Genomic DNA, 16,213 nt, shown 5'->3' with positions numbered 1-16,213 from the left:
TGTGAAACTAATGAAGTTTGGGGCTTGGCAAGTATTCATTATAGAAGGGGGAGGCTGCACTCTGTGAATAAGAGACCAATATCTCCAGCACTTCCCCAAGCTGTGACACCAAAAAATGTCTCCAGTACTGGCAAATATTCACTAGGGAGCAAATTTGCCCCTTCCTTCATTGCTAATAGCTGCTTTATATCAGGAGATCAGCTCAAAGATAATTGACATGTTAATGATGCTGAGCCTTTTAACTATGAAAATAGGTTCTCTACAATAGGTCTTTTTTTCAGCCCAGCAACGTCTTACTTATAGTAGAATATGTAGAATTTTTCTACATATTTTCTTAAATTTATTCTAAGGCATTCGCCATTTTATTCTATTATAAATATGACTTCTAAATTATTTGTTATCAAACTACAGTTCACTTTTTTTTTTTGTATTGCACTTGAATTTCCTACAAATGTAATCGAGTCACCTGAAAATGAAGACAGTTTAATTTCGGTTTCAATCGTTTTACTTTTGATCTCTTTGTCCTGTTGTATTGTTGTGAGGTAAGCCCACAAGAGACCACCACATGGACACTCTTACAGAGGAAAGGAAAGTCTTTACTGCCCAAATCGTGCAGCCCCGAAACTTACAGCTCTTTGTCTTTTATGCACAAAACTTGCATCCTGGTTGGCACACTTGAGGTAGCACAAAGCAGAACTTCAGAAGCCAAAAAGCAAGGTTAGTTAGTTAGTTCATTAAGGAACTTTTTACTCGGAAACTTTCCTGGACTATGAACTAGGTCTTTGTTTCAGTTTGGGGGCCAACACAATGGGTTTTAAGGTCAGAACGGTGCCTCTCACATGGCATCAGCAGTGCTAAGGTCCGGGGGCCTGTTATAGTATTATATTTTGAGAACTTTCAGTCTGGTATTCTAGAGACACGGTGCAGGCCAGCATCCCATCACATTGCTAATAACTGAATGTGGCACCCTTTGTTCATTTGAGGACACTCCCCTCTATTGTCTGTTTTCTGAGAAATGTGTTGGACATGAGCCCTAGAAACCACTAAATCTTTTCTTGCACTTACTGAGATGATGCAGAATTTTCTCTACGTTCTGTTAACACAATGATTTACATAAATTGAATTTTTCATGGTAAGCCAGTTTTGCAATTCTTAATAACACAGGCACAGTGGTAAATTGTGATTAGATCATGGTTGCTTGTGATTTGATGTATTATTGAAGTATAGAGAGCACAGTCAAAGTGGTTTCTATGCTTTGTTTTGTTTGTTTTTGAGACAAGGTCCTATCATGGTCTCCTTACAATCTAAGCTGGCCTCAAACCTGCAATCTTCCTACCTCCACCTCCCGAGTCTGGAATTAGAGGTATTAGAAGTATGCACTACTATGCTTGACTCTTTCTCTCTCTCTCTTCTTTCTTTCAAACAGGGTCTCCCCATGTAGCTGAAACTGACCTTGAACTCATGGTCCTCCTGCCTCCATCTCCCAAGACCTAAAATTACAAGCATGTACCTTGATACCTGACCTAAGCAACGAATTCCTAAAATAGAATATAAAATACAGCATTTGTGTCATTTTTTGTTCTCAAAGCTACTGCATGAGGAAAGAGAAACTCTTTGTGAATGTGACAGCAGAGTAACAGGACAACGATGGAAAAGAGTAAATGCTGGTGTTTTATCTTATACTTTCCAGCACACGTGTGTGTGAGTGTGTTCCTGTGCACGTGTGTGTTCATATACAGGTGGAGGTCAGAGGTCATGCTCAGATGTCTTTCATCAGGAGCTTTCCACCTTGATTTTGAGGCGGGGGGGTCTCTCATTGAGCTGGGACTCACTGGTTCAGTTAGTCTGGATGGCCAGTGAGTGCCAGGGAGCCACCTGGGTTCTAAGGCTGGAACTCATGTTCTCAAGCTTATCCAGCAAAACCTTTACCACCTCAGCTATCTCTCAGCTTCCCCACCACACTCTCTAATGTGCTAAAATCTACATAAAACTTGCTGTTCTTCCCCTGTAAGTGCACGTTTCACTCCCATGTACTGGGACTAAGTTCAAACACACTGCTGTGCAATCACCACCATTCAGCTCCAATGAGTTTTTCATCTTCCCAAATCAAAGAAGTCTAATCAATTAAACAAATACCCCATACCGTCCCATCACTTAGCCATGGAAAACACGGTTCTGCTTTATGTCTCTATAAATTCAGTTACTCCAGGCACTTCTTATGAGTGAATGAATCATACACCATTTATCCATTTATGATTGGGATGCTTCACTTACAAAGTCTCCAAGGTTCATCCATGTTGCAGTATGTGTCATAATGCCCTTCCTTTTTAAAGAATGGCCAATATTCTACTCTATAAATATATATAATCTGTCCATTTATTCATATATCCATGGATATTGGATTGCCTCAGACTTTTGGCTATAATGAATGCTGCTGCTATGAACATTGGTGTACAAAAATCATTTCATGTCCTCACTTTTAATAATTTGGGTATACACTCAGAAGCAAAGTTACTGGATTATATGGTAATTCCATTTCTATGTTTTTGGTAAGATAATATAAATACAGTAAGGGAAAAATAAAGGAATTGCCCTATGGCTTATTCATAGAGGCTATTCTGTTTTACATTCCTAACAATGGCACTCAAGCTTTCCATCTCGTGTGCTATACAAAAATTCATTTGTGATGTGTGATAGACCTACTTTCAAATGATAAAACCATAAAATAGCTGGACATGTAGCCTTGTGATCAGTGAATGTAGTCATAACCCTGAGATGCTGTTTTGATGGTAGAGTTTTGGTATTGGTTGATGGCCTCAGGATATGAGGCAAGATTGCAAAGGATTGAATCTGTCCTCTAAAGCCTTTTAATTCTTTGCACAATTATCTCATATATTACCTTGGCTCTGAGTGCCTTTAAATAGAAATGCATGTTCTAAATTCCTCTGTCTGCATTACTCCCTAAGGACTCTCCTCAGACAAATTGTTTTTCTTTTAATTTACCTGCTTAAATCTAAGTTGATGATCCTTGGTCTATAGTATTATCGTACCAAGAGCTATTAATGGTATGTTTTTTCAATTAGGGACTCATTGCACACACATACGTGTGTCCTCAAAGGACACACTGCTATTGTCATAGTGTATATCTGCTCTACGTGCAGGACTTTCAATGATTATTTTCTTTTTAAAAATGTATTTATTTATTAAATGTACAACATGTATGCCTGAACGCCAGAATAGGGCACCAAATCCCACTATAGATGGTTGTGAGTCACCATGTGGTTGCTGGGAATTGAACTCAGACATCTGGAAGAGCAGTCAGTGCTCTTAACCTCTGAGCCACCTCTCCAGCCCCTCAATGATTAGTTTCTATTTGCTTGTAGAATTTCATGAAGTATAAATTGGCCTTAACTTCATCCTACAGCTGAGCAACTCTTGATCCTTCTGCCTCCACCTCCCATGTACTGGGACTACAGTGTGGGCCCAATGCCCCGTGTTCATAATGATCAGTCTTTTTTTTTTTTTTTGGTTTTTATGAGACAGGGTTTCTCTGTATTGTTTTTTGGAGGCTATCAGTCCAGCCCGGCCTTGAACTCACAGAGATCTGCCTGCCTCTGCCTCCCGAGTGCTGGGATTAAAGGCATGCACTACCACTGCCCGGCCATAATGATCAGTCTTATAACTAATAACTAAAGCATTGGAAGTCCCTCATATTGAAGAATGGCTTACTCTGCTCACAGAAAAGGGAAGGTTGTCAGCTACAGATTCGCACCAGTGATAAGGGGCAGCTTCCATGTTATAGGGTCTGTGCTATGTACAATCTCAGGCCTTACAGAAATGCTTCCTGGCAGCAGTCCCATGTGGGGAGATCACTCAAGAGAAGAGCCTGAGCACTCACTATCTTAGTTTCCAAAGAATTTGCAGGGGGAGTAGGGAGCTCTCTGACATTCTGTCTTGTATCACACACAACTCTATCTGAATATCATCCAGTCTAGAACATACAAATTGTGGTGGTTTGAAAGAAAACGGCCCCCAAAGGGAGTGGAACTACGTACTAGGAGGTGTGATCTTGTTGGAGTAGGTGTGGTGTGGTTGGAGGAAGTGTGCCATTGAGGAGGCAGGCTTTGAGGTCTCATATATGCTCAAGCCACACCCAGTGAGGTAGCTCACTTCCTGTTGCCTGCAATATATAGAACTCTCAGCTACCTATCTAGCACCATGTCTGCCTGCATGCCACCATGTTCCACCATGATGATAATGGAATGAATCTCTGAACGGATAGTAAGCCACTACAATTAAATTTTTTCATTTAGAAGAGTTGTCACGGTCATGGTGTCTCTTCACAGTAATAGAAGCCCTAACAAAGACACAAACAAGGGAGTAAAGAGCACAGCTTTCTCCTAAGACTTTGTGTGGGTCTCAAAACTAATGAGGTCAGTTGAAGGGATTTGTCAGGATCACAGAAAAGGAAAAGGTTTTCACAGTAACAGACACACAACCAGAAACACAGTTAGGGCTGAGTGAGTAATTTGTTGTAGATGGAACACAGGATACCAAGGAGGGACCACAGTGAGATGAGTTATCCAAGGATCCTATTATGGATTGCAGAGCAGAGTGGAAACCCTCCACTCTCCGCCTCACAGAAAGAACATCCTTGGACTTTCACATACTGGTGATGATAGTGGTAAACTTTGGGATAGTGGGCCTTACCTAATGTGGGCTTTTGTCTCAGCAAATAGTTCCAGAAGAGACCTTGGTTTCTGAGGTGACATGGTAGAAGTTTCACATTTCTAACAGGCAAATTAAATGGAGAAGTGAGTATAAAAAAGATAATTGGAGACAGGTGTGATGGGATATACCTGTAATCCCAGCATTCAGGAGGCCAAGGTGAGAGGATTATAGTTCTGGGCTAGCCTGACCTACGTAGAAAGATCCTATCTCAAATGAAAAGATGAATGAAAAACCAGTTGAAATAGCAAATGTAACTGTCTGTTATATCTGTACATATAAAGAGAAAATTAGATTAACATACACGTATTAAACTAAGAAGAATCTCATGATGTGCCATTGTATTTAACAAATAAATATTAACTACTTTGTGACCTTCACTTAAAATTTCTTTCCTTTTCCTCCTCCTCTTCTATTTATTTATTTATTTTTAGTTTCTGAGTCAGAGTCTTGCTATGTGGCCCAGGTTTGCCTACAACTTGAACTTTTCTGATAATTTTGTTCTACACCCAGAATTGATGCCATCTCCATTACTCATGGTAGGAAAATGAAGATTGCCTTCCAGCCAGTTGCCCTGTTTCATTTTGATGCCACTGCCTTCCTGGCCCAGCTTCAGCCAAACTCTTCACTGGTCATTTTCACTTCCTGAATACTCACCCTCCTTTTCCTGTTAAGCAATGTTCACTGGCCAGCCAATGGTCACCATTAAATGTAAGCATCTATGTACATTCAAGACCCCTTCTCCCAGCCCTCTCTGTGGGTATGACACTTAAAGCAATCTATGCATTATTGTGTTTCTCTTTCGAGTATCCTCTGCCTAAACAGTTTACCTCAACTCAAATTTTCTTTTAAAGATGTGTCATTCCTTTCAGTGCTCAGTCAAATAACATGGTATTTCTCATGTTTCTAAGTGGTCGGAGCACTCTAGTTCATTGGGGGTAAAATGAATACCCCGAGTAACAGGACTGCTATCTGAGGGAATACAGACACCTTGGAACCTGTCTGGTGATGGTGTAGGGCCACCTCAAGCAGATTTGCAAGTCCTCCCTGTGGGAGGCAAAGGGAAAGAGGTGGTGAAGAGGTCAAGTACTCAGTACCTGAGGCCACTGGACAGGAAGTGGAGGACTGAACAGGATGGTCCCAGACTGGTTAGTGTTTAGATGTTACGAAGGAGATACTGGGCAAACAGCAGTAGAGCTGTTTTTTACAAGAGATAACTAGCGAGCATGAAGTCACAGAGACCTTGGACTTGTCCCCATAGAGCTGAATGTGATGCAGACAGATAGATGGTCGCCACTAAGTGCTGTGTTGCCTGCCCATCTTTCATGCTCCATCCAGCATCCCAAGCTCCAGGGAGCCCATGGTACCCAAGTGAACAACAAGGACTCACAGGGAAGAGATTTTGCTTGTGAGCACATGTGAATCCTCAGCATCCTGAAGAATCCTCAGATATATTTGAAGGATGTTATTGATGGCTAAGACCCTGTCATAAGCAAGCCGTGACAAAAGCCTGTAAAGTCTGAATTGCTGCTATTGATTTCATTTCATACGAGCACAGGTATGGCCTGAAAAAAAATCGAGATATAGTGACGCTCGTTTATGATTTGAAGGGGCTTAAAATATATTTATAAGTTGGCTGCTGAGAGGTGAGCAGGCTCAACTATTATTGACAGGAGCTGCTCCTACCATTGTGAGCCTGGCCATGGAAAAGAAAAGAAACAGAAAGCCCTATGTCTGTATAAGCGCACCATCTTGAACCAGTGATATGGGTATTATCATCATCGAAATTTCCCTTCCTCACAATAAATTAGTGCACAGGGTGTGTAGTAAGAGTCTAGGACAGCAGTTCTCAACCTGTGGGTCGTGGCCCTTAGGAGGGTGTGTGTGGAATGATCCTTTCACAGGGGTTTCGTATCAGATATCCTGCACATCAGATATTTACATTATAATCCTGAACAGTAGCAAACTTGCAGTTATGAAATAGCAATGAAAATAATGTCATGGTTGGGGGTCACTACAACATGAGGAACCCTATTAAAAGGTCACAGCATTAGAAAGGGTGAGGACCACTGGTGTAGGATGTCTCAGTAAACCTAAAGTTTGATTCTTGCTCTTCTGCACAGTGCTAGTTGATCCTGGATGAATCCTAACCTCTCTAATTGAGCATCAGTTCCTTGCTTGGGGAAAGGAAACAATTCCTTCTGTGTGGGATGCCAAGGAACTCTACGGTGCTGAATAAATTCTGAACAGTCACGAGGAGTTAGCGTGGCTTGCATCTTTTCACCACCGCATTCATCTTCGGCCATAAATCAGTCAGTGAACGCATGCCTCAAACGACTAAAAATGATGAGAGGAACGGCCATACCTTACTCATCTCGGTGTCAGCTTGCCTCGCTTGGAGAAGGTTCTCAGAACAGTGGCGTGGAGTTCCACAGGGAGGCGAGCTTTCCACTCTGCGTGGGTGTCAGCCTGCTCGGGAGGATCCTAACGGCAGAATGGCTTGGACCAGACACCAGTCCTGACAGCCCAAGACTGTTTATTAAGTCAACCAAGTGCACAACAAAGGAAGATAAAATAGGTCAAACCAACTGTTTCAGGAACATCATACACGGCTACAATGAGCAGAACACTAACCCAAAGAGACAGAGGCTGGAAATCAGTCCCTGGAAAGGGTCGGAAGAAAGCATTTTAGGCTTTGTAGGTCACATGGTGTTCTAGCTTTTTTTTTTTTTTCTGTTGCCGTGATAAAGCATTCTGACCAAAAGCAACCTGGGAGGAAGGGTTTGTTTGCCTAGTACCTCCATGTCACAATCCATCACTGAGGGAAGCCAGGGCAGGAGCTTGAAGCAGAAACCATGGAGTAACACTGCTTATTAGCTCAGTATCATGTTCACTTTTGTAGTTTCCTTACACTGCCCAGGTCCCCCTGCCTAGGGATGGCACTGCCCACGGTGGCCTGGGTCCTCCCATAACAACTAATGAAAGACCCCTACCCAGGACCCCCTAGGAAAAGAAAAGCAAGGCCAGGCCGTCGCCTAATGAAAAAACCCAAACCAGGTGCCTCGCCCAGCTGGCAGGATGTCAAACAGGATCTGTGGTCACCAGAGCAGTCATGGGACCCGGATAATAATTGCTGAAGCGTGCAGGGGTCTTTCATGAGGTAATACCAGGAAACTTAGTCAGTGGGAACTACCCCTGCCCCCAAGATGAGCCAATAAAATGCCTGTTGCTATGCTGATACTTATGTAACCATTATGTAACTCTATAAATATTGTACTCCTGCAAGCCCGGTATGCTCTGCACCCGAGTTGCAGTAGCGTCCGCAGGCGCCTGTGTACTCAATAAATCACCTCTTGCATTTGCAGCCAGTGGTCTGGCCCCGGTTCTTGGGCAGAGGGTTCGCTTCAGTGCCCGGCGCTTTGATGCCGAGGTCTTTCACTAACAATCAAGAAAATCCCCCATAAACATTCCTACGGGTCAGTTGGATCTAGCCAATTCCTGAATTGAGGCTGACTCTTCCCAGGTGACTCTAAGTCGTATAAAGTTGATGAATAAAATTAACCAGCACAAAGGTCTCTCTCCTTAAGGACCTCCTTTGTGGTCATCTCCTCAGACAGGCAGCCATGCATAGGATGTAAGGGAATGAGAAAGACTGTTTTCCAGTCAACTGTATTTAAAGCACGGGTGTAAGGCTGCATCAGGCCCCTGGGCTGTGGTCTGCCAATCCCCGAGATAAAGGCTTGTCTCACTGCCAAAGAGGATTTATAACAAAGCTGGAGACAAAGCCAGGTGGGGACACAGACTAGGAAAGTCGCAATCACTGAGCACAAGAAAAGTCCTCCAGCAAGTTCAAACACTAAAACAAACGAGCACAGCTGGAGAGAAGTGTCCTGAAGGATGAATATTATGCTGGATCAAAGCTAATTTTATTCAAGAAGCTCCAGGGTTGGGTTGGGGGGATGGCTCTGTCGGTAAGGCACCAACCCCACAGACATGAGGACCTGAGTTCAGATCCCCAGGCCCCACATAAAAGCAGAGTGTGGTAAACTCAACTCTGGGTTAGCATGAGTGTGTGTGGCGGGGAGGGGAGGGCACAAGACCAGACCATCCTGGTGGTTCACTGACCAGTCGGTCTAGCCCAGAGCAGGTGAGCTCCAAGTTCTGTGAGAAATCCTTCCTCAAAAAAATAAGGCAGAGTAGAGATTGAGGAAGACGCCCCAGTGTTTACCTCTGGCCTCTACACATACACTCAAAGGTGCATATATGAAAGAGAGCATCCAGAACAGATCAGGCAATGCTGCTATGTGGCTGGACATATTTGAGTCACTACCTTTTAGTCTGACAAGCAGGCGGTGTTTCAGGGACACACTTCCCCTGACTGCGCTCTGGCTGGAAACATTTGGTGCCCTGTATCCTCTAAGAAGGACTGCCCTGGGTTAATGAAAAATAAGCAATGCCTGAGCTGGAGTTGAAAGGTAAAGAGAGAGGGTAAATGTTGGGAGAGTACTCCAGGCAGACCAGATGGGAAGTATTACAGTGTATTCCATGATTCTCTGGTCAGGGTTCAATTCAAATACAAGTTTCCTTCAGGCATGATGGTGCATGCCTTTATAGAGACAGGAAGATCTCTGTAAGTACTGGGCTAGCCTGGTCTACATTACGAATTCCAGGTCAACCCAGGCTACATAGTAAAAACCTGTCTTTAAAAAAAAAAGCCTTAGGGGGCTGGAGAGATGGCTCAGCAGTTAATAGCACTGGCTGTTCTTCCAGAGGATTCGGGTTCAATTTCCAGCACTCATATGGAATCTCACAACCATCTCTAACTCCAGTTCCAAGGGATCCAGTGCCCTCTTCTGACTTTAGTGGGCCCTGCATGCCCATGGTGCACAGACATACATGCAGACAAATTACCCACACATAAATAAAAGAGTTTTCTTAAAAGGCCTCTAAAAGTAAGGGGAGCCATCATATTTCTAAAGAACTCTTCAATTTCAGGTTTCTTTTCATCCTTACCTGGGAGAGACGAAGTTAATGTGTTGGTTGTTTAAGAAAACATTCGGAATGTTTCAAATGCGGCTTTAGAAGGAGCTGGATTAGAGAACCAGCAGGTATATGGTGGGAATTCTCACAGCCACCAATAATCTGCTTGCAAAGGAACTAATTATCTTTGGAGAGGACTGTGTGCCTGATAAAATAATTAAAAATAAATGGCTCTCCTTAGAAATGCAAATTAGCAAGTACTGAAGAAACCCTGGTGGTCACATAGACAATAAATAGATGTGTTATCTGAGGTCCTTTACTTGATTGATTTTCAATTCTGGCTGGACAGTGGAAACAGCTCTTGAAAGCTTTAAACCATGACACCTCACTCTGGGGACTTTCTAGGGTGAGATTTGGGAGCTGCTGTGTTCCCCGAGCCCTAACTCCACTAGGAGCATCAATGCAGACCCCTCTCCAATGTTCTACTGAGACCCTTTCCTCCTCCTCAGTGCTGTCAAAGAAAATAAGGCATTAGACAAGTACCATGGTGGTGGGCTGGGCAAGGTGACAGGGAGGTAGGAGGCTCTGGAGGCCCAGTAGAACACTGTTGCATGGTGGGTGAGGGGATGTTCTTCAGTGATGACTTACTAACTCTGAAACCAAGCATACCAAAATGTGATAGCCCCCACTCTCCCATCCCAAGATGGGGTTTCTCTGTAGCTCTGGCTGGCCTGGAACTCACTATGTAGACCGGGCTAGCCTGGAACTCAGAGATGCACCTGCCTCTGCCTCCTGAGTGCTGGGATTAAAAGCGTGTGCCATTCATACCTGGTTTCACAATTTATGTTTCTAATCCCAGTATTCCGAGGCTGACCTGGGTAGGAAAAAGATTGCTGCAAGTTGGAGAACAGCCTAGACTATACAGTAAAGGGCTATTATGGTGACTTCAAGTTCAAGGCTAGCCTGGGCTATATCACAAGACCCTTTCTCATCAAAGTAAGAACAGAAACAAAAACCACCCCCCAAATCATAAAGTATGAAGCCAAATAAAAATGTAAAAAGGGCTACAACATGTTATCCTTTTGTCAAAGAACCAATGTTGATTAGATACCTACTCTTATGCTTTCTGGCAGGCATTTGTAAAGGGATTGGGGTTGGGGGATGGGTTTCTGCCTAGAAAGAAGCCTAGTGGGGAGTCAGATTCTCTCAATTCCTCTTGCTTTGCTGGTATCAGATTTCTCCTGCATCTCTTATCTGGAAGGAAATGATTTTCCTTTGTGACTAGGCCAAGCTGATGTTTTCAAGAGAATAGGTGATGTTGGAGAGGAATGAGAGAGGAAGGAAGGCTCATTGACTGGTGTTCCTTGCTTTCCAGATGAGGGCTGGACCTCCAGGAGGTGAGGTCTATGAAAGCTGGGGCAATGACACTATCTATATCTTCAGGACTCAAAGAGTCAGATGGGTGCCCCACAAAGAAACACAACAGGATCTGGTTAACAACCCATGCACACAACAGGTTTCTTCTGGTCCCTAGGTAACTTGGCCAAGGTTTGAAGCAGAATCCATTCACCCTGGTCAGTCCAATCTAATCGCATCACACTCCCTCTATCAGCATAGACATTCCTTGGGACTCAATAGCCTTCATCTTCCTTCCTAACTGTGGTCCAGTCTCCAGTGGCCATCTTCATGTCCATACAGAGAGCCCTTTCCTTCTGGGCACCGAGACTCAGCTGTGACAACTTCCTGGCCTTCCAGTACAAGCAGAGGAGGGAAGCGAGCAGCAGCAGCAGCATGATGAAGGGGCAGACAATGAGGAAGTGGAGGAAGCGTTCGGAGGAGCAGATGCGGGAGGAGAACGTGGGTTCTGCAACAAAAGACAACAGAAGACAATCAGTGTCCAGATTATCTGGGCTGACTAGTCACGTACACCTCCTTATACATGATTATAGGCAAGTCCATATAGATAACAGGGCGGAGTGGCACGGGCCCTTCATCCTGTGAGTGTGCAAGGCAGCACACGGGGTGAACAGGCCCGGGACATTCCCAACACACACATTTCCCCCTGCCTGGCCATTGCAGCTCTAGAGCTGCCAATGACCTACTTACAACCACCAACCAAAAAGGAGAGCAAAACAAAAAAGAAAACCTTTCCTTTAATCTTCTTCCCTCAGAAAAGATATGTATAATTCAGCCCTCGTTCTCAACTGTGTAGCTGGCCCTGAATTTTTAACTGAGCTATTCCCACTGCTGCTTCTGCAACTCACCACACACTGGTGCTGTCCTCAGCAGCAGCTGGACCTACGGAAGAGCATGCTTCTCCCCCTGACCCAAGTCACACAGGTGGCCCAGGCCCTGGCTCCTTGGCCCCCTCTGGGCACAGCTCTGTCTAGTTGAATCTCACTTCTTCCAGACTTTTCACATGGCCCAGTTCTCACTCTCTTGTTACACAGTCCTTTATTTAGGCCCCCTCCTTATCTTGACTGAGAATATCTAACAGTGTCCTGGGATCCATGCATCACCCATAATGCCTGGACATGTGAACTAAACCAAAATGAAGGCTATTGCAGGGTCAAAAACACTGTAAGGGGGGGGGGCATGCCAAAGCACGTGATCTCAGGCAACGACAGTCTGCTGTGAGGTACCATCACCAGACAAATGTGGGCCAGTGGGGCTCCTGGCCACTTCCCAGGGCAGTAGTGTGGATCAGACACCACAGGTCCTGGGAAATGCCGCCCTGAGCTAATGACAACCAAAACCCCGGGTTAGAGGCATTCAGCAGAAAGCCATGTGTATAACGTGCTACCCATCACTCGCTGTGGTCTTCCAACTACATTTATGATATATTTGAAATTGAGGCTGTTCTGAACAATCTGATGCTGAGAGCAGCTGTGCTTTGCTTGGGAAACCATAATGACATGAGCCCTCTCTTCTCAAAGGTTAAGCTATAGAATTTATGAGATTACAGATTCTTGGTGATAAAAACAGGTTTAATAGGTCATTCTGATCAACCTCCTGCTGCAAAAAGAAGTCCCTTTGGGGCCACACTGATGCATTTTACACGCCGGAGACTGCCTCTTTGTTGGAAGTCAAGAGAGAACCCAGACCTTTGTTCCAGGTTGGCACTGTGAGATCCTTGAGGGTTGGGCCTGTGTCTTGCATGTCTTTGTATCTATCTTGTGAAGCATTTGCCCTAGAAGACCTGACAGGATCCTGATGAAGGAGTCAACTGCCAGACTGTATTCTCCATACAAGAACCAGGGTGGCCACCATCCAGCTATGCAGAGTGACAGTCCTTGGTGTACATTAGGCTCTCAGTTCTGAATAGGGTTAGCACAAAGCTGCAGAAGTCGATGGTCTGGATTTATTTTCTGTTCTCATTTGTAGTCATCTTGCATCTGATTTTTCTTCTTGAAAACGTGATCAATGGAAGCGATATTTTGATTCTTTTCTCTCATTTTGTTTGTTGTCTGTTTTGTTCTGAGGCAGTCTCACTATATAACCCAAACTAACCCGAAGTCATGATCTTCCTGCTTCAGCTTCCCAAAGGCTGGGGTTATAGCTGTGTGTCACCATGCCTGTTTTAACTTTTAACTCTTTTCTGTCCTCTTTGTGCATTCTTCTCCCAAACGATCCAGCTTGACTATAATTAGGCTCCTAGGGCTCATCCGATGACACTTGCCAGCATGGTCAAAGGAGGCAGAGACTGCAATGCTGTGTTCAAATAGACCAGACTTCCGGGCCATACCTACCTGCAGAAACTTCTTCTTCTTCTTCTTCTTTTTTATAACAAGAGCCACTGTAAGAAAATGGCAAGCCCCCTACAGAGAGCCCATTTATGAGACGGTAAACAGTCTCCTCAGGTGTCCAGACTCCTGGAGAATGACAGACAGCCACGATTTTCACTTCCCCAAGGAAGCTTATAAGCCTCAGGGTTGGACTCCCTGGGATATCAAAGGGTGCCAGTGTTGACACATCCCTCCACCCATGTAATGGGTGCACTCAGCTAGGTGGGTCCTTCCCTCTCACTTTCTCCACATCCTCTGAGCTGCACATCCCTCTCTGGAATTCCATCTCCTCCCCACCCCACCCATTCTGCAGAGATAGCCTGGCTGCAAGCTCATGATGGGAAACCTTCCCTTTTCTGAGACCTGGAAGAAGAGACCTCCTATGCTGCCTGTGAGCTTGAACTCCCAACAGGGTCCCTACAATGCTGCTCTCTGTCCATGGCATTAATTACTCTTGTAATAAACTTCTTACCCCAAAGGACAGCCTGCCCTAGTGTCTCTTTTGGCCCCAGACCCAGAACTTTCACTGACAGAGGAGGGAGCTGTGGAGTCCTGGTTAAAACAGGGGCCATGAGTATTCCTACAGTGGAGTGAATGAAAACCAATTGGATTTCTGATAGAGCTTAAATCAGATCTTCACTCTTCAACTCACTCTTGTGAAGACTGAATAAGTTATTAATCTCCTCCAATCCTTTGTTTCCTTATGAACTAAACAGGGATAATAACAATCCATTGAATTTCAATGAGATAATATGTGCTATAACATTTAACACAATGCCTAGACCATTTCTTGAGTGGGCAAGCAATAGACATTAGCTAGAATGTTCTTGGGGAAACTGAGAAATGCCTAGGCAATCTTTCCCCAAGCCTGCTGATTCCTCACAGAGACCTTAGCTCTGCGGTTTGGATCTAGAATGTCCTCTAAAGGGTCAGGTAGTCAAGGTTTGGCCTCAGCTTGGTGCTACTGAAACTCAATGGGCATGGGTCACTGGGAGCATGGCCTTAAAGGGAACAGTGGAGTTCTGATTCTTCTACTATTTTTTCCTCCTTTCTTCTTTCTAGGATGCCAAGAGGTGAGAAGCTTCTTGAAGTGTTACACCCTCTTACAGGCCTTGCTTCTGGCCCAAAGCCATGGACCAACCAACGGTGGCCTGAAAACTCCAAGACTATAAGACAAAATGGGACTTCCCTCTCTAGACATTATCTCAGGTCTTCGGTCCCAGAAATAGGAAGCTGATCCCAAACAACAGACACCTCGCCTTCTTCCATGGGTTGGACATTGAACGATCCCTTTGGAGATGCCTGCTGTGGTGGTATCAGTGAGCTTGCCCATCCATCTCAGGCATCTGAACACTTGGTTCCCAGTTACTGGCCCTGTCTGGGGGAGGTTGAGGAAGTACAGCCTTGCTAGTGGAAGTGTGTCACTATGGCGTGCTTTGGGAGTCTTGGAGATCCACACTGCTCTTAGTTTGCTCTCTCTCCTTTATGCTTACAGTTCAAGATGAGAGGCCCTGTGTCTGATCTAGTGGCTGCGCCTGCCACCTGCTGCCTCTGCTCTGCCACCATGGCTGCTACCCCTCCTGAATCATAAGCCCAAACAAACTCTTCTATAAGTTGCCTTGGTCATCGTGCTCCGTAACGGTGATCCTGGCTTTGTTTCCCGTCAGGGGTGGTAGAGAGGCAGGAGGTGAGCCCATGGCCAGTCTGGAGCTGCTGGAATGGCAGTGTGTGGTGATGAGATGGGGTTGGGCACGCAGGAAGTAGGAAGAAATCTGGCACTGGGCTCTTCTGCCCCCGAGACTCTAGCCTTTAGTATAACAGAACAGTCTTCATGTGGAGGAGGCTTCTCCACTTAGAGCAATCTGTCACCAAAGGGCAGCACTGTGCCCTCTGCACAGCGCTGAGTTGGCCAACAGCGAGCAACTGTCAGCTCCAGTGTGTCTAAATTACCTCTCGGGGGAGGGCACTGTTTGCTCTGGATCCTGCCGCCACCATTTCCCACCATCTGCCTCTCACCCATATTTGGATGAGAACTGGTGACACTCAAAACCATTACGGTGTGGCATTTTGAATCAATCCAAGTAAGTGCCCCATACTCCAGAGTACACGCCTGCAGAAGGGAGCCAAGAGCATAAGGAGCACACTTCACCTCGAGCAGCCGTTTATAACTTGTTTCCTTCTGCCCACAGCCAGGCAACCCATGGATAGCTTTGCTTTTGGACGCGACTGCAGACATGCTGAGTTAGGAGAGGGAGAGGATAAAGGTGCTTCGAATCTCCCGACTCCATCCAGAACCCGGGCCACGCGAGGTCATTTAAGAGAATTGGCCCCCCAAGTGGGGTTTGGATATCTGCAGCAAGTACATCCCACAAGTGTCCCCAGCCCCCGGCAGCTTCCTGTGTTTACCTAACTGGAGGTGTGATTGCTCATTCTTTCAAGTGTTAGCTGAATGCTTCAGGCCAGACCTTGGGTAGTGTACTAGGGAAGGTAAACAAATGGTCTCTCTAGAAACTTCCGAGTGGTAGGAGTGCATGTCTCCTTTAAGAATCTACTTTCTAAAAATAATCCTCATCTACATAAAAGCTGGGAGATAGTAATGAGTATTATTGCTGCCACGAATGGTCCGTCCACCTCCTGTCCCCAAATCTTATAGACCGGCCTATCTCTGCATCACAGGCAATCTTGCGGAATATGGCATTTAGGGACTGGGGATGTAGCTC

General features: G+C 45.1%; 1 protein-coding gene across 1 annotated transcript in view; it reads right to left on the bottom strand.

The window, feature by feature from the left end:
- Window positions 1-10,763: 10,763 nt before the first annotated feature.
- The window catches only part of Cd101 (CD101 molecule), a 41,125-nt gene continuing 35,675 nt past the window's right edge, over window positions 10,764-16,213 (bottom strand). The window contains exon 9 of the mRNA XM_005076664.4: window positions 10,764-11,572. Within this exon, the coding sequence (XP_005076721.1) occupies window positions 11,340-11,572 (233 nt within the window). The 3' untranslated portion in view covers window positions 10,764-11,339. The remainder of the gene's footprint in view (window positions 11,573-16,213) is intronic.

The sequence above is a fragment of the Mesocricetus auratus genome, unplaced genomic scaffold (assembly GCF_017639785.1).
Source record: "Mesocricetus auratus isolate SY011 unplaced genomic scaffold, BCM_Maur_2.0 Super-Scaffold_100009, whole genome shotgun sequence".
Classification (NCBI taxonomy): Eukaryota; Metazoa; Chordata; class Mammalia; order Rodentia; family Cricetidae; genus Mesocricetus; species Mesocricetus auratus.
The sequence above is the reverse complement of the archived record's forward strand: the minus strand, read 5'-3'. Positions and strand labels throughout refer to the sequence as shown.